This window comes from Cupressus sempervirens, chromosome 3, assembly GCF_028749045.1.
Source record: "Cupressus sempervirens isolate cs-2001-9-10 chromosome 3, ASM2874904v1, whole genome shotgun sequence".
In the NCBI taxonomy this organism is placed as follows: Eukaryota; Viridiplantae; Streptophyta; class Pinopsida; order Cupressales; family Cupressaceae; genus Cupressus; species Cupressus sempervirens.
This window is the reverse complement of record NC_143120.1, coordinates 47,289,593-47,316,290: the sequence shown is the minus strand read 5'-3', so window position 1 is coordinate 47,316,290 and position 26,698 is coordinate 47,289,593. Positions and strand designations below refer to the sequence as shown.

Genomic DNA, 26,698 nt, shown 5'->3' with positions numbered 1-26,698 from the left:
TGGTAAATATCATGTCTCTGCTGGGTATCAGGAGATAACTAGACAATTATTTGGGGATGCTGAGGTCCCTTGGTGGAAGCAAGTTTGGAATAAAGTTTCTTGATCCAAGTGCAATTTTTTCATGTGGCTAGTGGCTCACAACCGTTGTCTTACCTGGGATAATCTTTGTAAACGTGGATTTCAGGGCCCCTCTTATTGTGTTTTGTGTGGTAATGGAGAGGAGTCTGTCTCCCATCTGTTCTTCCATTGCTCCTATTCTACTCAGATATGACACCTTCGGTGGAGCGCTTGGGGTTGCTCTTGTCGACATGCTTCCTCTTTGCCTGAGTTCTGGGCCCGCTTGGGTAGTGCTCCCTCCAAGTCTTCTTCTCTCCATGCTGCTTGGATTGCTGGCCCATCTTTCATGCTTTGACATATCTGGTTGGAGAGGAATCGTCGCATATTCCAAGATGTTCGGCTTGGTGTTTTGCATCTTTGGTGGAAAATATCACATTCTCTTCACGAAACTATTCTTGTGAAGTGTGAGCTTGATGGGGGTATGGATTCGGTTGATCTTGCTATCTGTAATCGCCTCAATTTTCATCTGCAGGATGGGGTTGCAGCTCATAGGTTTCCTTCTATGTCCAGGCAACTTCACCATCAGAGGAAGGGTCGGGTTAACCGGGATGGGCACTGGACTCCTCCTCCCTGTGGAGTTTTGAAAATTAACACTGATGGTTCTTCCCGTGGGAATCCTGGTCCGGCTGGTATTGGCGAAGTGGCTCGTTGTAGTTCTGGGGATGTTAAATTTTTCTTCTCAGTTCATAAGGGTGATTATACTAACAATCTCATGGAAGCTCAGGCTATTTTATATGCTTTGGAACAGTGTTGCTTGCAGAGATGGAGTAAGATTATTTGTGAGTCTAATTCTCAGGTGGTGGTGAACATGCTTTCTTCGCAAGAGCTTGAGGATGTTAGTTGGCAGCTGACCACTGTTGTTAAGCAGATTCTTTTCTTCTCTTCCTCTTTTCAGTTCATTAGGTTCATGTATATTCCTTGTGAATGGAATAGAACTGCTGATTGTTTAGCCAAATGGGCTTTTAGTCATGATCCGGGTTGGAATATTAGGGATAGGGGGCAACTGTCCTTTGAGATGGTGCAAGAATTTGATGATCTTGTTGCTTAGGATCGAGCTCCTTGTTGAGCTCTCCTTGTTGTATTCCTTTCTGTCTTAATAAATTTTCACCCCTTTTTTTGCATTCTGAAAAGATTTCGCCGTTGATCGTCTTTCAACTAATTCGACGAATTTCAACCATATCTCATATTTCCGTACAATAGTTGACAGATCTGTTCAACTTTACGCATCGATAAGACGCGGGAATACCAATTTCCACAGTATTTTCACAGTTGGAAGGACAATACGCATGCTGCTAACTGTATAGATAAGAAATTGAGAGGCGGGCTTTTAACATTTGGAGAAAACTTTTTTCACTCTGCAGTATTCCCTTTCATTCTGCAAATCCCCTTTTATCTGAAAAAATACGAGGGAATGACGAAGGGAAAAGTGCAGCTGAAGAGGATTCAAAGCCCTGTAAGCCGTCGGATTACTTTCTCGAAGCGCAAAGCAGGACTGTTGAAGAAGGCCAGCGAGCCCGCCCTTCTCTGCGACGCTGAGGTCGCTCTCCTCATTTTCTCTCCCTCGGGGAATAGCTACGAATTCGGCAGCCACAGGTAAGGAACCCTCATTTCCGCCTGTTTTATTTTACCTGATTTTACGGTCAAACATCATACTGCACAAGTTATTTTCAATGCTTCACTGTTTTGAAATATAGAAGTAGAAATTCGCACAAATAATTAGATGCATCACATGTCAATCAACACCATTTTCCAAAGTGCACAAAAATGGTTAGAATCTGGCTATGAATTAAACCTCATAAAAACTAAAAACTTTCCTTCCTAATCCTCAGCCATAATTTAGGGCCTCTCAGTAATTAGTAATGAGTTGAATGGCGAAACAGAGAAATTTAAGTGTCCGTCTTTCAGATAAACGTTAGCTTAGCATTTCTTCTGGATTGCGGATGGCGTGGCGTTCATTATATCGAAATCTATTTTGTATTTTAGACCGAGTCATATTAAAGATCAAGCGGACCTTTTATATGATAGATTGAGAAACAGAGGAAATAACAGAGACAGGAATATAAGTCGCATATCAATACATTTCTGTAATTGCGCTATTCTACGTGGTTGTATGGGGAGGTGGAGACACAGTCCACCATTTTATTAGGAAATATGCTTAATTTCATAATCAAAACCAACATAACAGTTCTGTTACAACTCTTTGTATTTGTTGAAGGAGAAAAACTACTCCTTCCAACATTCTCTTTTAAATTTGACCACTAACACATGATCACATATTTCAAATCTTATGTTCGCTTTTTTTGAATAATTTCTTTTTCTATTAATAAATATTAAAGTTGCATATTCATAAAAAAGAGACCAGAAGATACCAGATCAACTTAAAAGTTCATATTCCTTTATCATAAATGAACTGTAGTGTATTGCTTCTCATCATAATGGTCTGTGAATTTTTCTCCCTAACAAATAAAAATTTAAAATGATTTTTACCTCAAATACCACAGTGTGAACTACCCCCAATACAACTCCTAAATTGTTTTAGTTTACCATAGACTATTACATAAAGTAGTTTCTGCCAACCACAAAATTCACATAAAAGTGATTTCAGATGATCAGAAACTTTGCATGATAGGGATTTTTCATAATGTACAATGTATTTTATCACTTCCAACTTTGTTTTTGAACTTTTATGCTTCTTTTCTTTGATTTGACCATAAGTATGGCAACCCACCAATTTTTTCTTTTGCAGCTGTATCAGATAACTCACCGGAAAATGTAGAAATAGAAACTCATATAAACAAATCAATACATTACATGTCGATGAACATCATTTTACAGGGCAGTGGCTATTTGGCAAAGTAAGCAGAGTAATCCGTAAAAACTATATAGGAAGTTTGAAAAAAATACAAAGCTTGATAAATTCTCATGAAATGCAAATGGCGTTCATTAAGTCGAAGAAGTGCAAGTTGCAATTAGGCAAAGTTTGTACCGCCAATTGTGTTGCCCTCCTATATTGCCAGCGACTTACATGTACCTCGCAACCAAAAGCTGCTGATCGCCATCATTGTGCCAATGCGGAATGTTCATTTCACCTTTAGCCAAACCTGCAAGTAGGTACCTCATATGCCCTGAGAATGACCATTTACACTAAAAAGCAGAGGATGAACAACGCAAGTTGTTCGATGAGCTATGAGTATCTCTCTGTAAGTCAGGTGATAAGATGCTCAAGTTGTCCTCACGATTTAAATTTTCTGACAATCCTGATAAATATTTATAATTTGAAAGATTGTTTAGTGGCAGGGGTCAATCTTCGAATCTGTACCTAGCGGTGATTGCGATAAGTGCATCAATGAAAACGGTTCTACTTCTAACTTTGAAATATGATTAATCAATTTCATCTTATTTAGATGGAAGATTCAATTTAGAAGAAAAATGAGTATTATAAAATTTCTATCTTTTTCACAAACATTGAGAATGTCAATTCTAAAATTTGACAATTCCAATTTCAATCTAATTCCACCAAATAAAGGGACTCTAAATTAGAACACAGCTTACTGTCTCAGCGGGTAACAACAAAGTTTCTGTAAAGATTTGTTTAAAATGCTAGGTGTATTGCTATATGTATCGAGTTTGAGGATTTGGGAAACCAATCATATTTTTTGGTAACGGTGGGGATGACAATTTGAATGTCAAATGTTGATGCGAGGATTCAAGTAGGGAACAATCCTCCTCCGACCTGCAATCTATAGTATTGGTGGAATATATTTTAGCGTGACATTTTGGGAGCAATTGTAAATTTTTTTTCTCCAAAATGTTCGATGAGTTCTATGTTTAGTAGAGTGCATGAGGATTTAGGTTACAACGTTGGGCACGACAATAGGGTAAAAGATTCAAGTAGGGAACAATCTTCCTTCCACACCTGTGATTCGGTTTAAAAGTACTAGTCAGAGTAGAAGTATAGCTTTAAAAGTTGAACTTGTTGAAAATAAGGAATAACCTCTATATAAATTATTACACAATTCCACGTATAACTTTTAAAAAAAAGTTATTGAATTACTTTACAATGAAGTCTTTGGTGAGCAAACCAATCTAGCAAATTTGACACATTGGGCTGGTTTGGTATTATTAGGGGCAATATAACTCCTTATATAAAATTTTAGGGACCAAATTGTAAAAATCAATAATCACTTTTGTTTATATAATTTTTTTATTTGAATTATTTATAATGGTTTATTGTAGATTAAAATATAATTTTTTTATTTGAATTATTTATAATGGTTTATTGTAGATTAAAATATTCCTTATACACATGGAATAGTTGTGAATCTTTTGGCTAAGGATGAAAGCATTATTGAAAATAGAATTTTAATAGGCATATGTTAACTTATTTTGGCATTTCCATTTTAAAGACTTGGGTATTTTGAACTTTTGCATAAATGTCAAATTTACCTCTATTTAGTAGACTTTTTCTAATCACAAAATAAAATTTCTTATATTCAACATTTAATTCAACTAAAATTAACTTTAACTCAAGTTACCCAATCCTTAAGTCACACTAAATAGCTTGCGCATTTTGAGATTATGTGCGGGCACCATCAGCTTGGTTTCTTTACTTTTCACTCTCTAAAGTGATAAAAATGAAAGTTGAATAACCCATTGTTATAAATGATTTTAGAAAAGATGTAAAGTTTTTGAACATTGGATGTAGCATTTTGGAAAGCTGACTCAACGTGAGAAAGTAAGCCCAAGGCTAAAAACCAAGTCTATATCCATCAAATATAGAGATCATGAAAGAAGAAATATTGAAGCTATAAAATCTTTTAAGAAAGATAAGATATTAGGCTTTGATGGAGTTCCTATAGCATTAAAAAGCTAAAAATTCACGTTTTATAAGATAAATCCATGTGTGTTGTTATAAATTATCAATAAAATAAATTTTTATTCAAAGATCACCTTTGTATGCCACTACAAATGTCAGTATGCAAAAGCTCTAGAAGAGATTTTTTCTTCCATATTTGTTCACGGAAAAGCTATCTTTATGTTGTTTGCAAAGTGCACTCCTTGAACAAACTTTTTCGTTTGCCCAACTTTTCAAAAATCCTCTCACTATGTTCTTCTTGTGAAACCAACTTAAACCATAAAAAAATTAGATAGTTCAATACTTATAGTTTTCTCGAGGGCATGCATTTTAGGAACCAATTTGAGAGGAAATAGTCTATTCTCTTTCATAAAAGTCCTTGGAACAAGATTGTAGTCAGCTGATTTATCAAGTGTTTTACATTCATTATCTTCAAACACAACCTTGTTATTTTTTTCACTACAAGCCATCCAATACTTAAAAGTTTATTTTGTAATTTTAACACATGTAAAGTATTAGTACTAAAAGTAGTTTCTCCTTGGTTTGTTTCCATTGCCTACAAACACATCCTTATCTCTTTTAGCTACAAGCTGCCTTATAAGATTATAATTTTTACACATGTAAATTGTTAGTAGTAAAAGTAGTTTCTCCTTGTTTAGTTTTCATTTTCAGGGTACCTTTCCCATAAGATCAACCTTTTCATTATCACCAAATTTTACTTTAGTTCTCATCAATACCAATTCATTGGGGATTACGTACATCATAGATTAGTATGATGTAGTATGTGGTACATATCAACAAATGATAGCCATTCTAGTAAATGTACTAAATGAAGGAAAGCTTGTTTTCTTTAGGGATAAGTTAGGTATTGTGGAGAATACTGCCCTTGCTAGGAGGGATTGTTAAGATAGAAAATCCTACCTTATTTTTTTGTACTCCATCCTAATTCTCCAAGAATTTTCAGATAGGTTCAACCGTGGAGAATTAAGATAGAGCCATATTAAGTGCCAAAACCTAGCAATGGGGGTTTGTTAGTCTAATCACAAAGAATGAGTTAAATATTTGTAACTAGATTACTTAGAAAAGTAAATTCAACTGTGATGAAATGAGGATTCACCTCTCCAACTCCTTCGCACATTTGGGTCACTGATCTAACTGTACATGCTTGTACAAGCCCTGCAAATCACTGGCGAAGTTATAAAAATGAGAGGTTTTCAATGCACAAGATGGATCTCTAGAAGTCACATCTTCATTAACCATCCAAAATGACATTTTTCTTCCTTTTACATGTGTGGAGGTTGGTTACAAACATATCATTTTTCCTGAGCAACTCCTTTCATGCAACTTTTCAAAAATTACAAATGTTGCTCAACAACTTTGAAATCTTTTGCATTTTGTATGCCTTTTTGGCATTTTTGGTATCCCCAAGGGTCTCAGTCATCTCTTACAGTTTTATCTCTTTCTTAATACATGGATTCCATCCACATTAAGCCTACTTTCAAGTTTTGTATCATTTTGGACCATTTTACACTTTTGACATCTTTTGGGACTCAACTAGTCCTTGTAGCCTACAGAGCTTTTTGGAACCTCCTAGGGACCAAACTAGGAATTTTACATCTTAAATGGCTTTCAAAGCCTTATTACATCATCAAGTCAAATTATCAAAAACTTATGATTCATGTTTCAAGATAAAATTAGAAAACCAAAAAAAATAAATAAAAAAATTGCAAGGGAGGTTCTTTGCACCAATTGGGTAGCTTATTAATAGGGCTATCATCTGTCATTCACCCATAAGACATTTACAATGAAGGGAAAGCATAGAAAACTAATTTGTACAGGTACAGGAATTAGAGGTGATGTCTTTCAATTGAATCCTACTGAGATAAGTTATTTAGCTGCAAATGTGGATGATAATTGGTTATGGCTTAGAAGATTTGTCACATAAATTTTGATAACATTACGAATATATGTAGCTCTAATATTGTAAGAGATCTACTAAAGATTGTTAAACCTTTTGACATGATGTGCAAGGAATGTGTGATGGATACACATAAGAAAACTTCATTTCCTAGCAAGACATTCACTGCTTTAGAGAAATCGGAAATTGTTCATATAGATTTGTGTGGTCTTACACATACTAGAACCTTCTATGCTGAAAGTTGAATTATTCTTTTCATTGATAATTTTACAAGAATGATGTGAGTTTCATTCTTAAGAGAGAAATTAGAAGCTTTTGAAAATTTTAAAATATTCAAGGTTAAGGTCGAGAATGAATCCGGAATGACAATCAAATATTTAAGGTCTGATAGAGGAAGACAAGTTACATCAAATTAGTTTAACATTTCTTGTGAGGACATTGGAATTCATACATAAGTTCCAAACCTTGAGAATCTAAAGTAGGATGGGACAACGAAGAGGAGGAGAGTTGTGAGTGAAGCAACTAGAGCAATGTTGCTAGAAGGAAAAGTAGCACATGTCTGCTGGAGATAAGTAGTTACTATTGCAGTATATACCATGAATAGAGTTTAGATCAGACAAGGAACAGGTAAGACACATTATGAGTTCTGGTTTGCTCATACACCTAATGTGAAATACTTCAGAATTATTGGGAGTAAGTGTTACATCAAGAAAGAAGATGATATAGGGAAGTTTGACCCTAGAAGTGATGAAGGCATATTTCTCAAAACATATATATATTAACAATCAAAGATTAAAGAAGATTGTTAAGAATGCAAATGTAAGAGTTGATGAAATATTTCAAGTACAAGAAAGAACACTTGATTTTAATCCAGATGACAATTCAAATCAAGCTGGTACAAGTTAAAGACCAGTGATAAATTAGAATACAAAACAAGAAAAATTCTATGAATTGGATAATGAAATACAAGTTCAAATTGAAGATAAACTTGAAGAAGAATGTAGAGAAGAGTGAAGAACACTAAGGGTCTGTTTGGCAACGAGAATATGAGTGGAATAGGCATATGTAAACTCTTAAAATTTTTAATTCTTCGTTTGGGTGAACCAAATTGGAATAAAATAGGAATTATACATATTCCATTTTTAGCCTAAAAACAAGCATTTGCAATTCCACCTAAATAGGTGGAATTCGAATACGTATTCCTATTCCAGTTATGATTATTTTAGAAAACATAAATTTTTGGGTTCGTGAGTTTCCCATCAAATTCCGGCTGAACCAAATAGAGAATAGGAATATTACGAAGTAAATGGAAAAATATTTGCTTGTTATTAACAGAGAGCTAAAGGTCATTATATACAAAAGAAGGAGACGATGTTTCCTTAGGAAACAATCGTAAAGAATAGAAACATTCTATTCCAGAGAGAGCAAAAAACGAAAGCAAACTAAAGCTTAAGATATTTACAATAGATAACCATTAACTAATAATAGACAACTTATCTATTATTGTAAATACCCTCCCTTAATGGTTAATCTCTCTAACACACCAAGCTGTCCTTTGAATTTGACAAACTTATTAGGACCAAGAGGCTTGGTGAGAATGCTTGCAGTCTGATCTGTGGTAGGAACATATTGCAAATCTATAGTCCCGTCTTCAACCAGTTGTCATATGTAATGACAGTAAACATCCACATGCTTGGTTCGTTCATGGAAGACTGGATTCCATGCTAAGTTATCAACAAATAGAGTAGTCGGTCCTGCTGGTGACATCTGCATATCCCCAAGCATCTGACGAAACCAAACAACTTCACATCCCGCTTTAATAGTCCCTTTGTATTCAGCCTCTGTAGAAGAGAGAGAAATTCTTACTGCTTCTTGCTGGTCCATGTGATTGCACCGGATCCCAAACTGAGCACATATCCAGATGTTGACTTTTTATCATCAACAGAGCCTACCCAATATGAATCTGTGAATCCACTGAGTTTAGGATTTGAACTTCGAGAGTACAAAAGTCCATAATCTGAAGTGCCCTTCACATAACGAAGCACACACTTTGCTGCCATCCAATGATCAGCCTTAGGAGCTGTCATAAAGTGTGAAATATAGTTGATTGCGAAGTTGATATTACGCCTAGTAGCAGAGAGGTAGATGAGGCTGCCTACTACTTGCATGTATGTAGTATCATCAACGGAAGGAGAATCAGATTTTGCTGATAACTTGAGACCATTCTCCATAGTTGTAGATGCAAGTTTGCAATCCTGCATTTCAAATTTGTCTACAAGGCCTTGACATATTTGGATTGAGAGATGAATATACCAGAAGACTATTGCTAAACTTCAACACCTAGGCAATAATGCATGAGCCCAAGGTCAGTCATATCAAAAGGCTGGCATAAATTTTGTTTGATTCCCTGAATCAAAGATGCCGAATTGCCAATGATGATCAAATCATCCACATAAATAACCAGAAGGATGATGTCACCATCAGTAGTCTTGATGTATAGATTTGAGTTTGAAGAACTCCTCTTGAAGCCTTGATCATTGAGGTACTCATCAATCTTGATGTACCATGCCTGAGGGGCTTGCTTCAAGCCATAGAGAGCTTTTACCAATCTGAGAACCTGATGGTCTTTACCAGCAACCTTGAAACCAGGAGGTTGTGTCATGTAGACCTCTTCATGGAGATCACCATTCAGAAAATCACTCTTGACGTCCATTTGATGGACCTTCCAGCCAAATTGTGCTGCCATGGCTAGGACTAATATGATCATGCTCATCTTTACTAGTAGGAGCAAAGGTCTCCTTATAATCAATGCCCTGACGATGAGAAAAACCCTTAGCCACTAAACGAGCATTGTACTTATCCAAAGTACCATTTGATTTGTATTTGATTTCGTAGACCCATTTGCAGCCAATGGGTTTCTTCCTTGGTGGAAGATCAAAAAGGACCCAGGTGTTGTTCTTCAATAGGCTTTGGTGTTCAGATGTCATGGCCTGTTCTTACTCTACAATCCCTTTAGCCTCGAAATATGTTTGAGGTTCAAACACACTGTGAATGTTGGCCAGTAGAGAAAAGTTAATAGAATTTTTAATTTTGCTATTTTTTTGAGTAGTTCTCCCATCAATGAGCTCATCATCACGAAGATCAGCAAGTGTCTTAGCCCACCACTTAGGCCGGATAGGAGAATGACCAACAGTAGTACTAGGAGATGCTTGATCAGCAGGATCCTCATTAGAAGAAGTTGGATCAAACTCAGGCGAAGCATCTACAAAGCAAGGTGATCCTGTAGGAGAAGCCAGAGGTGTCTGTATGGGTATCACTAGAATAACTGGAGTTGCAGGAGCTACTGGAGCCCTCCCATTAGGTGGACCTAATGGAAGCCGTACTTCCAAATCATGAGACATGAGAAATAGGCATGAATGGTTCGCTTTGCTCATCAAAGACTACATCGCGACTGTAGATGAGACGAGATGTCTCAACATCAATCAAGCGGCAGGCTTTGTGAAGATTGCTATATCTAACAAGCATCGATTTTTGACTCTTGGCATCCAACTTGGTGCGTGAAGCATCAGGGATCCAAACAAAAAGCAAGAGAGCCAAAAACCTTCAGGTGATCGATTCTGGGCTTGCGACCTCACTAGGCCTCTTCCTGAGTTTTACCTTTGACTGCCATTGTGGGTGACTGGTTCAATAGATAAACTGCTGTGTTAACTACTTCTGCCCAAAATTGCTTTGGGACATGTCTGTGTTCGAGCATGGAACGAGCCATCTCAGTGATTGTCTTGTTTCGTCGTTCAACTACATTATTCTTTTGTGGTGTGTGGGATGTGGTTAACTTGCGTTTGATGCCATATGTATCCAAGAAGCTGGAAGAAGCATTAGAACAAAATCCCCCCCCCCCCCCCCCAATTGTCTGATCTAAGATTAATAATAGATTTCCCAGACTCTTTTTCAACTAAGGGTTTAAACTTCTGAAATACAGTAAATGCATTTGATTTCTTTTTAAGGAAATACACCCACATTTTTTTACTGAAATCATCTACAAACAACAAAAAATACCTAGACCCAAGAACAAAAGGAGTGGCCATAGGGCCGCAGATATCGACATGAAGAAGCTGAAGTACCTGAGAAGCTCGCCAAGAATCACCACTTGTGAAAGATGTGCGATGTTGCTTCCCAGCTTGGCATGCGTCACAAACTCCAAAGTGTTGAGTCTAAATTTCTGGCAATCCAAGAACAAGCTCATCCCGAGCAAGCTATGAGAGATAATGCACATTTGAGTGCCCATATCGCTGATGCCAAAGTGTGTTGACCGAAGATTGCCGAGAAGCCATAGCTAAGTCCTGAGAATCACTAGAATCAGTAAGTTTGAAAAGACCATGATCCTCAAGACCTACTGCAACATTAGGCTAAGTCGCCCGATTAGTGATGGTGCATTGATGTGAACTGAAGGTGACTGTCAAGTGTGGAGAATGTTGCAGCAGCTAACTTACTGAGAGTAGATTTAGTTCCATCCTTGGAATGTAGTACACATCAAGGAATATGAGATTCCTTACAACAAACTGAATCTAAATGTTGCCTTTACCAACAACCGTGTACTCTTCTCCGCCACCAAAAATAATAGTCTGAATAAGGCTGGTAGTCAGTAAACCAATCTCGACAGTGAGTGAAATGACAAGAGGCACTTGAATTAATGTACCAGGCAGATGTCTTCACATGATCTGCAGGTCTTTTAGCTATGAAGACGTAAAAGGCAGATTTCGCCTGCTCAGTATGCTTTGCACTGTTCGCTTTGGGCACTGGGCAGCTACGCATTTTCGGCATCCAACCTTCATGTGACCAAAGTTGTGGCAGTAGTTGCATTGAATGTTCTTCTTTCTGGAACCATCTGATGTTGAAGCAGAAGACTTCTGCTGAGATGGTTGTTGAATTTTGTCCTTATCCTTTTGAAAGGATTTCGCAACAAAGGCTTGCTCTATGGAGGTGGAACTGGAGCTACTACCAAACTTTTGTTTCCACTGATCTTGCTAAAGCAACAGGGTGCAGAGATCACTGAACTTCAAATCAACACCAGTAGATGTGATGTTGAGAGTCTCGATAAAATGCTCATAAGATTTTGGTAAACTCTGAAGAATGATAACCACAATATCCTCTTCCTCCATCTTGCGATCAATGACAAGTAGCTGATCACGAATTTCCTGAATCCGATTTAGGTGTGCCTGGAGTGAGGTTTGCTCATCCATGACAATAGAAAACAGAGTGTTTTTTAGAAAGAAGGCTCTGTTCTTGTTGGAAGTCTCAGGAAGACCTTTCAGATGTGTCAAGATTTCGGCAACTATCTTGCCAGATGGAATCTGAGAAAGTTGATCATTCGCTATGGATAATTTGAGAAGCATCACTGCCTCTCGATTATTTAGATCCCATGTATCTTGATCAAGACTCGAAGAAGTCAGACGCTTCGTAACACCCAGAACAAGTTGATTTGTGTTCCGATATTCAAAAATTGCGATGATGCGCTGCTTTTAGGTTCCATAATTGTGACCATTGAATTTGAAATTATGCTCGAGCATAATATTTGTCAAAGATGCCATGGCACATTTTTCAATGAAAAACTATGAAAATCTGTGAAGGCGTGCTCTTTGAGGAAAAAATACAGAAGATCCAGAAGAATTAGAGAGTGGCCTAGAAGAGAGCTCGAAAAACCCAAAAGGAATTTAATGTCGGTTTCTAAATCCATTGGCTCAAAAATTAAGGCACAAAAAACGAGGCAACCAAAAAAACGGATGACAACCCAGTTGAGCTCTCAAAAAAAACCAAGAATCTGCAATCAAAAATTTTTTTGACCCCAAAAATTAGGGTTTTGGGCAAAACCCTAGCCGTTGGATTAGAGAGTCGAATTTGCAAAAAAATGGCAGTTTTCTTGAAAAAAAAGTCTGATCCGCTTCCCAGAGCAAGATGACAGACTGAGATGGTGCTGGAAAACATTGAGGTCCTTCCAAATAAGGATAGATGTGACTGGAGCAGGGGTTTTTGTAAAACTCTTCATTTTTGGATGCAGATCACACAACAATGAAAGACGACCCGAATTGCAGATGCGAGTCGCACAGAGCCAAAATGCGAGCAACGGAGCCATGAGTTGGAAGAAACACGCGAGCAACAGAGATGTGGCCTGATATCGATTTGAAGATGCGAGGTTTCTCCAATAAAGCGCGAGTTACAGATTGAAATGAAGCTTGCAATTTACAGATTGAGCTGCGGTAGGGTTTGTGAAAAAAAAGGCCAGGAATCTGCTTGCGATTTGTAGATTCTGCATGTGAAAACTCCAAAATCTCCTCGCAATTCTTAGAAGAAAAATCCTAGCCAAAACTATGATTTTTCACAAATGAATTTCTCAAAAAAACAAAAACCCTGGACGGGTTGTTTGAGAAAAACCTTAGAAATTCGTTCAAAATTTTTTAGCAAACAATTTTGAATGAAATTAGAATTTTTTCAAAAAAATTCAAGTATTGGCTTTGAAAAATATTTGCTTGTTATTAACAGAGACCTAAAGGTCATTATATATAAAAGAAGGAGACGATGTTTCCTTAAGAAACAATTGTAAAGAATAGAAACATTCTATTCTAGAGAAAGCAAAAAGCGAAAGCAAACTAAAGCTTAAGATATTTACAATAGATAACCATTAACTTATAATAGACGACTTATCTATAATTATAATAAGGAATATGTATCCCTATTTTCCATTCCATAATAAGTATTCCATAATAACAATTCCTATTCCCATATTTGTATTCCCGCAGCCAAATGGGCCCTAAAATATGTTACAAGGAATCCTCTCGGATATCACATCATAGGTAATGTCGGCAGAGGAGTGATGGCAAGAGGAATGGTAAGAGAAGAGATTTGTTTGATTTCACAAGTTGAACCTAAAACTATTAACGATGCATGCAAAGATGAATTTTGGGTAAATGAAGTGAAACAAGAAATTAATTGGATAGAGATGAATAAAACACAGGAATTAGTTCCAAGACCTAAAGCTAAAGACTTTATTGGTAAAAAATGGATACCTAGAAACAAGATGAATAAACAAGAAGTTGTTAAAAACAAAGCAAGGTTAGTATGCAAAGGATACTTACAAAGAGACGGTATAGATTTTGAAGAAATTTTTTCTCTTGTTGCAAGACTAGAAGTTGTTAGAATACTTTTGGCTTATGCATCTAACAAGAATTTGAAGGTATATTAGATGGATGTAAAGTCAACTTTGTTGAATGGTGAGCTTGAGAGAGAGGTGTATATTAAACAACCTGATGATTTTTTTCACGAAGACGAAGACATGGTGTACAAACTGTAGAAAGCATTGTACGTGCTAAAGCAAACGCCTAGAACATGGCGTATAAGGTTAGATAAACAATTACCAAGTTTGGGTCTCAAGAAAAGAAATGCAGACAATAATTTGTACTTAAGGACATATTCAAATGACTTGTTGACCATTGTTGTATTTGTTGATGATATTATTTTTGGAGGCAGTAAAGAAGGTAGTGAAAAGTTTTCTAAAGAAATAAAAAATGAAATTGAGATGTCTACAATCGATAAAATGAAATATTATTTGGGAGTACAAATAACACAAAATAATATGACATTTTCTTTATCATGGTAAGTATCTCAAAGATTTCTTAGCAAAGATTTGGTATGGAAAACAATAAACTTGTTGGAAAACTTATAGTGATTGTATGCAAATTGTCAAACAAAGATGAGTCACCTAGTGCTATGCAAACTATATATGAATCGATGATTGGAGTATTGAAATACTTGACACATACAAGGCCAAATATACCAAATATAGTTGGGATAGTTACGAGATTTCAAGCAGATCCAAAAGAGACGCACCTAACATATTAAAAAGAATATTCTGATATTTTAAGGGAGCATTAGACTTTATTTTATTAATATGATAGATCTATTGATTTTATATTATGTGCATATATTGATGTTGATTGGGGAGGTAATGTTGATAATAGAAAGAGAATAAGTGGTGGTGAATTCTTTCTTAGTAGAAGATTGGTTTCTTAGATAGGTAAGAAACAAGATTGTATATCACAATCAACGGTAGAGACAAATTTTGTTGCAGCAGTAAACAATACTAATCAAGATAGGTGGATGAAGGAAATGTTGAAGGACATTGGTATTTAATTTTCAGAACCTATAATTATGCATTGTGATTATAAAAGTACCGTAAGTATGTCAAATAATATGGTATTACATTCAAAGACTAAACACATTTCTATCAAATATAATTTTCTGAGAGAAAAAGTTGCAAAGAAAGAGATCAGATTAGAATATGTGAGTGCAAAGGAACAAATAATAGATATATTTACTAAACCATTAGCTAAGGAGGACACCTTTGAAAATCTCAAAGGAATGCTTGGGGTAATGTTCCGAATTGATTCAGGGTAAGTGGTGAAACATTGCATCAGTCCAATATAATCAGAGCACTATTCTTACACCTGGATGTGATGCTTGGCACTACTCCTTAGGGGGAGTGGTTGCATTGGGCATAACTACTTGAGAGTTCTTATGATTTTGTTTTGTGACATAAAAATATTTGTTGTCACTTTTTAGATACATTTTTGGTTGCAAATTGGTTTGATACCATGCAAGTACTTTGATGAGGATGTTCATCAAAGGGGGCATAATACAGATTGGGATCTGCCACATTGACACCTTTGTCATTGATGTCAAAGGAGGAGAAGTTCAATGAAAACCTAAAAACCTAAGCAAGACAAAGATTGATGTTAAAGGGGAACTTCTGAGGTTTGATAGGCTATATATGTTGAAGATATTCAAAAAATCGTATTCAAGAGATTGACTGATAGAAGATTGTTAGGGTCTAAGAACCCCAATCGCACCCTAACTGCTGTAAGTGTTTGTCATACTTTTGTTGTTTGAAAGTTTATGAGTTTTTTGATTTTCAAGGGGTTTTAGAAATTAAAAGCAAGTATGTAATCATCTAACTTCTGAAACAATATTATCAGCCATTGCAACTTCTATTTATCTTTATCAATGAAATACATATAAGAATTTAGGCAATTCTTTTTTGGAAAAGTGAGCACAAAAATGACGATGGAATTCATACAAAAGTAGTGGAAAAAATTACTCTATCTGCTCAAGAAAATTATTTCTTCCAACATTGCAATGTCTGAAAAGATCCAGCTTGCTCCTTCAAGCTCTCAACTCGCAAACACGCACCACATATAGTTTATTTGATTTTTTAAACAAAATCGCAGGCCTTTGGGATTTGTGCTAATTTAGCTGTAGTATGCAATTTCTCATTTGTGGGTATAAATTAGAATAATAACCAACAATTGTAACTTATTCTTTCTTATTTTGTGTTAATAATACTTTCTCCTTTCTTCCCTACTGCTGAAAACCAATATTGTTTAGGTACAAATAGTTTCTAGATAAATCTCTTAGATATTCGAAATTTACTGGATATTTCACTAACTCAAATGGAGACACACAAAAGAACTACATTCTCCAATGGTAAAGCTATAAACTCTTCTTAGAGCTCAAAATCATCAATGATCAATTTTGGAAATAACAATGGATGCCTTGCTTCATCCCCAACAAGCATAAATAAGCTTTCCAACTCTAGCTTGACTTCTCTCAAGAAAGTTGTAGTTTCTCTAACCTCAAGAAATTGAGTGACTCCCTCAATATGGTGAATTTGGCTTAGTCATCTGAAATTGGAATTCGTACAATAATTTCCCATGTGACCAAATCATTTTCTAAAAATAGTCAAGTACCATGTCTATCATTCACGAATTGCTAAAAATATCATAACTCAAACAACTAAGTCTGAACCATCTTTCCATACCAAATTGAAGGCACAAAGCTCTACAAAAGTTGAGCCATCAGAAAGATATATCTCTCTTATGTACGGATCGCCCTCTATCTATCTTTAGTAGCCTTCGAGGGTCCACCTATAGGCTAATCAATAGCTATAATAATGTCTTTAGCTAGAAGGGGACATCAAAGTTCACTCTTCTTGAAATTGTTTGTCCTCAAGCAATCTCATCTATGGATATTGTAAGATCTCCTCGCTCTCCCATTTACCATCCTCAATTGACATGTCCTTCCATTTCACCAAGTATTCCTTGATGGTACGTGTCCTCAACTTCCTCTCTCTAAAACTTATGATAGCCTCTGGCACCAAAACTGACTTTCCCCTATCATCCAAGGGTGGAAGCATTGTAGAAGGAATAATATAATGTCTTAACGAAGGAATAATATAATGTCCTAATGCCTTTTTGAGACGTGACACGTGAAAAACATGGACTTGGATCTATGCCAACAAATCCAACTTATAGGCCACCTCTCCCACTCTCTTGATCACCCTGAAAGGTCCATAGTACCGTGGCTTAAGTTTCTCAACACCAATTGATTTGAGAGTGGACTGACGATAAGGCTGCAACATCAAGTACACCATATCGTCTACCTCAAAAGTCTGCTCCATTTCCTTCTGATTTGCATATTTCTTCTATTGGTTCTGCATCTTTGTGATATTTTCCATAAGAGCCTTTACAATGTCTTGGTTCTCCTGTAAGAATGCTCCAACACTAGGCACTTTACTATCACTTCGTAACAAATCCATGAAATTGGGTGCTTCATACCGATATAATTCCATGAAAGATGAGATCTTGATAGACATGTGATAGGTGGAAATGTGGCAATACTCATATAGATAAATACACTTAACCCATGCTTTCTACTACCTTGCTATGTAGTTTTTGAGGTATCTCTCCATCTACCTTACTGACAATCTTAGTTTGCCCATCTGTCTGAGGTTGGTAGCTGGTACTTGGAGTGAGCTCTGTCCCACACAATTTGAACAAATCCTTCTAGAAGTGGCTCATAAATTTGCTGCCCTTGCCATTGACTATGTTTTAAGGTAAGCCATGCAACTTGAATACCTCACGAATAAATATTTGGTCTACCTGCATAGCAATGTATGTAGTCGTGGTCAAGAAGAAGTGAGCAAACTTAGTATTCCGATCAACAATAACATATATGTAATCTTTGCTCTGGGCTCTCAACAATCCCATGATGGGTCCATAGATAAGCTCTCCCACTTCTTGTCGAGTATCAGAAGTGGCTTTAACAAACATGCTAGGTAAGCATGTTCCTACTTATTTTCTTGGTAGGTGGGGCATTCTCTAACATATTGCAACACTTCAGCATTGTGCGCTTTCCACGAAAAGTGCTCTTGAATCTGCCAGTAAGTCATTTAGGAACCATGATGTCTTGTCATAGGTGAATCATGATAAGTCCTCGATGTTGGAAGCTATAGTTGGAACAATTGTTATGTTGTCATTGATGTCAAACCTTATTGGTAAGACAATTTTCTATCTGAGTAGAGTGCCATATGAAGATGATTGATGAAGAGGATTTGAGAAGGGCATAACAAAAGGACCTAGAGGAAAGGTTGAGTTATGAGGGACTGTAATGGGCACTTGATTGGTTGGACTTTGACAAGATAATGTGATTGTTTAATTATAATACAAGTGGAGAAGACAGTTGCACTGAAGCGTAGAAGTGAACCAAGAAAGACCAAATGCATAGGCTTGACTGGGAAAAAGAGTAGACGATTAAGGAACTTGAAGTTTAAGTTGAGTGATGCTAGTGTTGATCGAGTGCCAGTATAAGTCGAGTAAATATAGTATCGATCGAGCATGAGTATTTAGCGAGCGTCAGTAAATGTGCTGAACAAAATAGATAGTAATGATCGAGTAATCTAGTGATGACCAAGTCTCAGAACAGAGTGTTGGTCAAGAAACAACATTGGCAGATTATGATGAAATTATGATTTCTAGCTGACACAATTGATTTCTTGGAGTATGGGAAGCATGTTGAAGATAAGGATGGATAACTTGGAGCATTTAATTCAAGGAAAATCATGTTTGAGCATTTCTATGCAAGAATTCAAGGAGAAGTTTCAAGAAATTTCTATAAGAGAAGAGAGGAGACAAAATGATAGAAGTATTCGATAAATCTGTTAGAAATATTAATCTTTCCTTGGATGTATTTAATTTGGGATATTCCAAGGATCCCTAAATGCAGTTTGTCCTATTGTACACATGTCATTATTTGTCCTTTATTCCACATTTGAGGACAACTCATTTTTATAATTCCTTTATTAAGGAATTTAGTTTATCTTCCTTAAGAGGATTGTGACACTTTGCACACACCTATTATGAATGTGGCATTCATAGAAATGGGAGTTACACATACGAACACATGCAACTCCTTTCTCATCTTTATAAAAGAGATGCTCCTCTTTCGTTCTTCTTTACACATCATTTTTGATGTTATTGTATTGAGCTATTTTGCTCCAACACTCTCTCTCTCTCTCTCTCTCTCTCTCTCTCTCTCTCTCTCTCTCTAGGCATTTGCCTTCATTCATAATACTCACAAAGGGGTTTTCTTTGCTTTCCCCTTATAAATCCTTGTCTCCATTGTTGGACCATCTTGGTGTATGCTCTTGGATTTTGCTTATCTCATGGTAACATTGTTTCACACTTAACTTACTTGGATTGTTTCTTGTTCCTTGCTCTATCTTATCGTTTCTTTTAGAATCTGACCAAACTCTAAGATCTACGGTGATGTTTAAGCAATAGAAGATCAGAATTACCTATTTGAGGAGGTGCAAGGGCTAATCTAATGAGGTTGGAGCAGTTGTTGATGCTATTGATTGGCGAACTTGAGCAGGAGGATGAGAAGAGTTGTGAAGAGGGAAAGTATGATTCCTTGAAGGGTTGCCAAGTAGATCAGAGAAAGAGATGACAATGGAGGTCAGTCAGTGGATCAACATGAACCGAATTGTGATTTGTATTTGCAAAGTGAGTTTTATTTGTCATAACAACCTACTATTACTTTAACCATTGTATCACTTTTGAAATCCTTTAGTCAAGGTTGACCTAACAGTCATATGTAAATCTTTTAATCAAGGTGACATTCTAATGGAATGTTCTTGAGCCCTCTAACAAGACACTCTTAGCAAGGTGATTAAATCCTTTAACAAGGTCACATTTAACAGTGTATTTTGTAACCTTTAAGAGGGTTTGCTCCTAACAAAGCTCACTTCAGAGGAATGAAAAATTAGTGACATGTTACTGATGGTTTTTCCGAAATTGGGTTTTCATGTTAAATCCTAGTGCCATACTTGGGTGGATGTCATTTGAGATGTTTTACTATTAAAATGTTTTACATTCTGCAAGTTTGTTACTATTAGTACAATGGACTGCAAGTTTATGTTATTGATTATCTGCTATAGAGATCGAGTTATTGAATGTTTAGATCTGAAGTATGTGAAGTGTGTAAACATTCAATTGGTACATTTGGCCTTGAGGATAATTGATTCCCCCCCTCTTAGTTATTCTAAATCATTCTAACACTGAACACCATCTTTCTGACCTCTAATCTCGGGACCAAATAAATTTGCCCTTCGTAAATGATAAACTCATTCACAGGCAGGGTAAACTTTAAGAAAGCCGCCTCCAAAGAAAGATATAAAATATTGGTGAATCTTTTATTATTTTGAAAACAAAAGAATTATTTCTATTGGAGAATCTCTTAATTTTTTATTCTAAATATAATTAATATTGGCGATTATTTTCTAATCATAATAATGAGAAGTTTATTAATCACCACGGAATATTACAAATCAAAATTGAACAGTTTTTTACCTCGTGGACTATTATGAGGATCATTACATATATTTTAAATCAATAGTGAAAACAAAATATTGGTGATATATCCTTAAAGTAACTAATAATTATGATAATTATTGGTCAGTTCAGTTTAATTTCTCCAATAATATATAATATATAGGTAACTCAAATCTAATCATATATCAAATATTGTGGTGAATATTTGAGTTTATTTTTTTCAATATAATAAATTATTGAGCGATTTTAAATACTCTAGAACTAAATTTTATAGAACTATGGCGGTTTGGGTTTATCAAATCTTAAATTATTAGCCAAATAACTAGCCAAAAATTTCTAAAATTAGCCAATCTTTGAATATTAGCCACTAAAAAATACCTTGTTCACATGGGTATAGTCATTTCCTTGAACAACTACCTCTTCATCATTACTTTCATCCTTATTCTTCTTGAAGTCTCGGTCATCTCTTCTTCCTTTGTACTTGTTGTCCTTTCTATTAATCTCATATTGGTTTTGACATATGAGTGACAATATACTTAAGTCATTTACTTAGTTCATGCTGAAAAAGTAATACATGCGGAGCATAAGTTGTCAGATAGGATATGTCGAGTGTGAGATATTCAGTATGTGCCGAGTCACTCAAGTGCCAAGTAGATAGTAAGTACCGAGTCATTAACATGTTGAGTGATCAATGATGCCAAGTTATTCAGAGGCCGAGTTACAACATTGAAGTTGCAGTTGATGCCAAGCGTCAGGGACTTCAAGTGCCGAGTAATACAATTTTGACATAGTTGTTTGTAATGGCACAAACTACTATGTAAACCGTTTTGAAGCCGACATAAGGATTGTTTTACAATCTTAGATGATAAGGAGAAATCTTAATTGTGAATCCCTATGCAGTCCATGTAGCCAATCATAAAAAGGGAAGGATTAAGCGGCAATATGGGTGAATCACAATCATTGATTCATACCTAACCCTAAGTCACTTAGGTCCTCTTAAGGAGGACAAACCCTAAACTTTTTATGTGTGTCGAAGGAGAAAAGAGAGAAATTTGCATGCACAAACAGAGCATTCATGGTAACTAAGGAGTTGTGAATTGAGATACATTATAGAATCAGTTAGAGGAGAACAGAGGAAAGGAATTAGAAGACAACAAAGATACATCTGATCAGTAAGGATCAAGTAGACATTAGGAAAGAGGTGATTTGTTATCTACCAGCAGAGTGCTAACCACAGGATCATTGTTAAGACATTCTAATTGGTGAATTAGTCAAATCTCTTAACAGAGTAGTCTTAACAAGCTGTTGTAAATCCTTTAATAGGGTGTTTACTTCATTGTAAGTTAAAGGTCTTTTACCAGTCACACTTCTAACAGGGTGTTGAAATCCTTTAACAGGGTAAGATCTAACAATCTTATAAACCTTTAGCAAGGTAGAGTTTTCACAGGGTAGATCATGTTTCATGATCAAACATTGTAACCTTCATTGGGTACACTTTATTATTGGAGTAGTAGAGATTTGTGGGTGTTATCACCACTGCAGTTTTACCTTCTATTTGGTGGGTTTTTGGATAACCAAATATCTTGTGCCATACATGTGTTGAATGTTTATTTATTTTCATACTATGGATGTATATGCTTAACTTGGTATTTCAATTTACATACATTGACCATGAGATGGATGTGTGGTGAATGATTTTAAGGTTAAAGTTTTAAGTGCTGATTCACCCTCTCCTCTCAAAGTTTACTTTTCCCATTATATTTCTAACAATTGATATCAAAGCTTTGTTCTCTAGAAATTGAAAGCTTTGCAACTTTGAGGAAAGTTCTTGAAGATGAAAGTCTACAAGTTGGGAAAGACTATTGAGAACTTGACAATTGAAATACAAATTGCTCTACATCAGCTGAATGAAGCAAGAGATGAGTTAAAGCGATCATTGAAGAGAAGGAAAAAGATAGCTATTGAGGAGAATGACACACATTACCAAGACATTGACACCACTGAATTGTTTGCCGATGGAAACACAAGTGAATTTGATGCAACAGTTGCAGATTTGATGGAACAGAATGGATCCCTAACGGAAGAGGTCAGAAATCTCAAGATAGAATAAGAAGTCCAATCAATATTGTTATGTGAGGTGATCGAGCAAAAGAAGAAAGTTAAAGAAGACAAAGTCATGATTGAAGATGACAAAAGGATACTGACTAATAGACTGAAAGAAAAGACATTAGAGGTGAATAAGATTGTTCACATGCAATCGAAAACATTGAATCAAATGATGATTGCAAATCATGAATTGAATGATAAAGATATTGAGATCACAATACTGAAGTTGCAAAATGAATAACTGAGAAATGATTTGAAAAGAGAAAAAGAGTTTGTTGAAAGTTTCAACACACCCAGTGAAGCCATCAAGTATTTTGAGCAATTGATGAGATGAAATGTCCCTTTCTCTGATTTTATATGATATTTCAAGCCTCAAATCATATCTTTAAAATCAAACAACCAATATTTCAAAGATCCACCAATTTCTCAATAAACTCCAAATCGGGTATGCCAGAAATAGTGCTAAAAGCTTCACAGCTTCACCTATTATTAATAAATTTGAAAGTGGAAACTTTTACAGAAATTTGAGCAGCATAACAGCCTATAAAATGACATTTCTAGATCTGTATAACATGCACACAATAGCTCCCAAACGGAGGACAAAAACAATGCTCATCGGGCTCCCGAAAATAGCACAAAATAGTCCGAAATCACCACAAAAACTTAATAATCTATCACAAAAGTATAATCATATCCAAATACATATATTCAGCGCTATTTTAAAATTTAAAAGTCTGATATACAACAGCAACCCAAACTGATATGAAATACTTAACCGGAAACACCAAACTCTTACAAAAAATACACTCGAAAACCCACAAATCTGCACTGTTCAGCACAAAGGCAAACTCTGCATGAGCATGCACATGGAATGGCTTCAAACTCCCATCCTTAGCCTTCCTGAAAGCCTGCAAACTCCCGTTCTTGGGTCTCCTTCTTCACAGGTTTGGCAGTCTCTGAAGACAAACAAAACAATGCGCAAAAATCAAGTTCTGGAATGAGCTCAAAATGCCTCCAAACCCCTTAAAAGAGGATATAATCATAACTCACGTACAAGAGGGGTTAATAGAACATATTTTAATAATAATTTTCATTTATTAATCCATTAGATTCCAAATATTATCCTCTTTTGTCGAAACTTCACTTTTTTGGGCTTGCCTGCCTTAGCAAAGATTATTATTTTTAATTATTTGAAAAAAGGACATGACATGAGATCTCCTAGATCTAATAGTGATACTACTAGATTGGGTTATACTAGTACTGAAGAAGGAGAGTCATCTAAAAGTGGTGAACAAAGGAATGCCAATGGTAAGAACTCCAAACCTACTTGTCATAATTGTGGTAAGATAGGTCATACTGCCAATGTTTGTAGGAGAAAGACTGCAAATCAGAATCCTAAGCAGAAGTTCATGTGTCACTCCCACAAATGACAAACAAGGACATCAGGCACATGAATGCAGAACCAATACCATAAGCACACATGGATTTGAAGGATATTGCTATAACTGTTAGAAGTATGGACATACAACATATGAATGCAGATCCAAGTCCAAATGGTCATCAAACAAGCAGACAAAGGTATAGCACAATGGAAACTCGTATAATTGGGTTTATAATATTAGGTACAGTGGTCACTATTGTCAAGAGTATGGACATGTTGTTGAAAATCGCATTAGAACACATTTTAGAAGTGACTACAAAAGATGGTCGAGTCAAACTACATGTTTTAACTATTTGAAGAATGGTCACATAAGCAAGAATTGTCCAACAAGGTCAAAGGCAGCTAGTAGTGAATTCAACAAAGGCAAAGGAAAGACAGGTGTTGAGAATCTTAGAGATGAGATGAACAAGACATGGAAAAGAAAGGAAAATTACACCACATCAAGTTTAGATGGGATCACTTCACCCAATGGGTCAGGTGATCATACCACCTCCAATTAAGCAATCAAGAGGTATGTATGGGACTAATATTTAGAAGATACACTATACATCTGTTCTAAGGATTTAGTTCTAAAACGATTATATTTGCACGAAGAAAGATGCAAAGTGTTGTTTAGAATTAGGAAGAAATCTCTAAATTTTGTCAGTTTTCATGTCATTGTCGAGCATGAAAAGTTTCACTGTGGTTGCTGAGTGAAATATAGTTAATGCCGAGCTATCGTAAGTGATAGTGTTGACCAAGATCATAGTGGTTGCTGAGCGTAAAGAAAACTACATGGAAGTTGAGTGAGTTGAATTTTCTATTCAAGCCGAGCTTATAGTTGTGTAAACACTAAGCATTAAATGCGAAGTTTTAAGGTCTATATGATTGATTTTTGACTCATTTGACATCATTCAAAACTGGAGAGAGTAGGAAGAGCTAAAGGCGAATTGAAGAGATCATTCCAAGCGTTTGTAGAGTGAATTCAATCACCGTTCAACACTATTGATTAGATTTATGAAGGTATTTATCGTGTGCCAAGCTATGCTATTTGAATTTGTGCGAACCCTAGGTATTAAATATGGCGTTTAGTTCTGTTGCTACTAAGGTCAAAGAGGGAAATGAAGTTTTAAATGTTCCAATTAATCAACAATGAAATTAAACAACTGAATTTCAAGGCAGTTCCTAACATTGCTTATAAACAAGATCCGTCTGGTGCGTTATCCATGATACCACCACAAGTCTTAATGATTCAAGATGTGAGATGTTGTTACACATGCAAGGTGGGTAGCATAGGTGATATGAAAATCAAATACATATATGGAAAACTGTGTGAGAACGGTGTACTGAAGGAGGAATACAAAATTGTAGAAAGAAAAGGGTTAACTTGTGCCCTAGATTTTCCAAACGTCTTTAAAATAGAGTGGATAAAGATTGTCTTGAGCAGAATTCATGACAATTTTGTGTGGTTAGAAAATGGACCAATCAAGATTACTAAGAAAATTGTGCAGAGGGTAATAAGGTATCCAACCCTAGACAGACCCAAAACCATGATAAGTGAAGCAAGAGAGGTGATTGAGAAGGACACAGGGGTTGTGTGGAACAAGAGATGAATGACAATTGACACCATCATAGAGCGCCTAATTGCTTTTGCAGCAAGGATTATTTTGCACAAATTCTTTCAATCAAGCAAGTTGAACTGTTGAACAGTGTACCATGTATTGTTGTTGACATAGGCTACAAGATAGTGAAGAAGGATCATACTTATGACCTTGCCGAGCTATAGTTGCAACAATTATTAGAAAACTTGGGAGCCATAAGGAAAACCAAGAATGCACAATGCAAGTTTGGATCAATACTTGTATGTATATTTTTCTATGTGCATAACACATTTCCTTTCTTTGAAAGGTAGCTTGGAAGACAAATAGATCTATTGCAGTACAAATAGGTGAATTCATTGAGTAAATGAGAGATAATTTTGAGTCTATTATGACTAGTTACTTTGAGGACTTTAAGAACTCTATGAAACAAAGACACAAGATTCTAGTGTCATTAGTTGAGAAACATTTTAATAATGTTTTCTTTCTAGTTGATACTGATTTCACATATGTACAGGCTGCAGTTCCAAGGGTAAGATGGTTAAGATCTCTAGAATATGAGATCAATATGGATGAGGCATCTATAGTAATTACAGATTTGCTTGCAAAAGAGGTAGATAATAAGGCTACTACCTTTGAAAATTATGATGTTGCAAAATCAAAGATAACTATGGACTTGAAGACAACAAGATTATTAAGAAAGAAGAACAAAATGGTCAAGAAGCTTAAAGAAAAATTTGGTGAAGAAGCAGAGGATGATGAAGAAGAGGAAGACAATAAAGATGATGAAGAAGAAGAAGTTCTTGCTCAAGCACAACTGGCCCTAACTCAAGGTCAAGGAGAAGATCAAGGTGAAGAGAAAGCCGAGCTTGAAGAAGATGCCAAGGGAGAAGAAGCCAGTGAAGCACCTATAGCCACAGAGAAGAAGAAGAGGAAAGCTAAAGCTCCATTAGTCAGCAAACTAAA

At 35.9% G+C, this 26,698-nt stretch overlaps 1 protein-coding gene across 8 annotated transcripts in view; it reads left to right on the top strand.

Annotated features, from left to right (window-relative positions):
* The first annotated feature begins 1,242 nt into the window (after positions 1 to 1,242).
* LOC149564728 (MADS-box transcription factor 50-like) overlaps positions 1,243 to 26,698 on the top strand; it is a 328,681-nt gene continuing 303,225 nt past the window's right edge. For 7 of the 8 annotated variants that reach the window (XM_089818283.1, XM_089818286.1, XM_089818282.1 and 4 more), the window contains exon 1: positions 1,243 to 1,710. In XM_089818283.1, coding sequence (XP_089674409.1) covers positions 1,529 to 1,710 — 182 coding nt within the window. In that variant the 5' untranslated portion in view covers positions 1,243 to 1,528. The remainder of the gene's footprint in view (positions 1,711 to 26,698) is intronic. The other variant, XM_089818287.1, reaches the window with a different exon arrangement.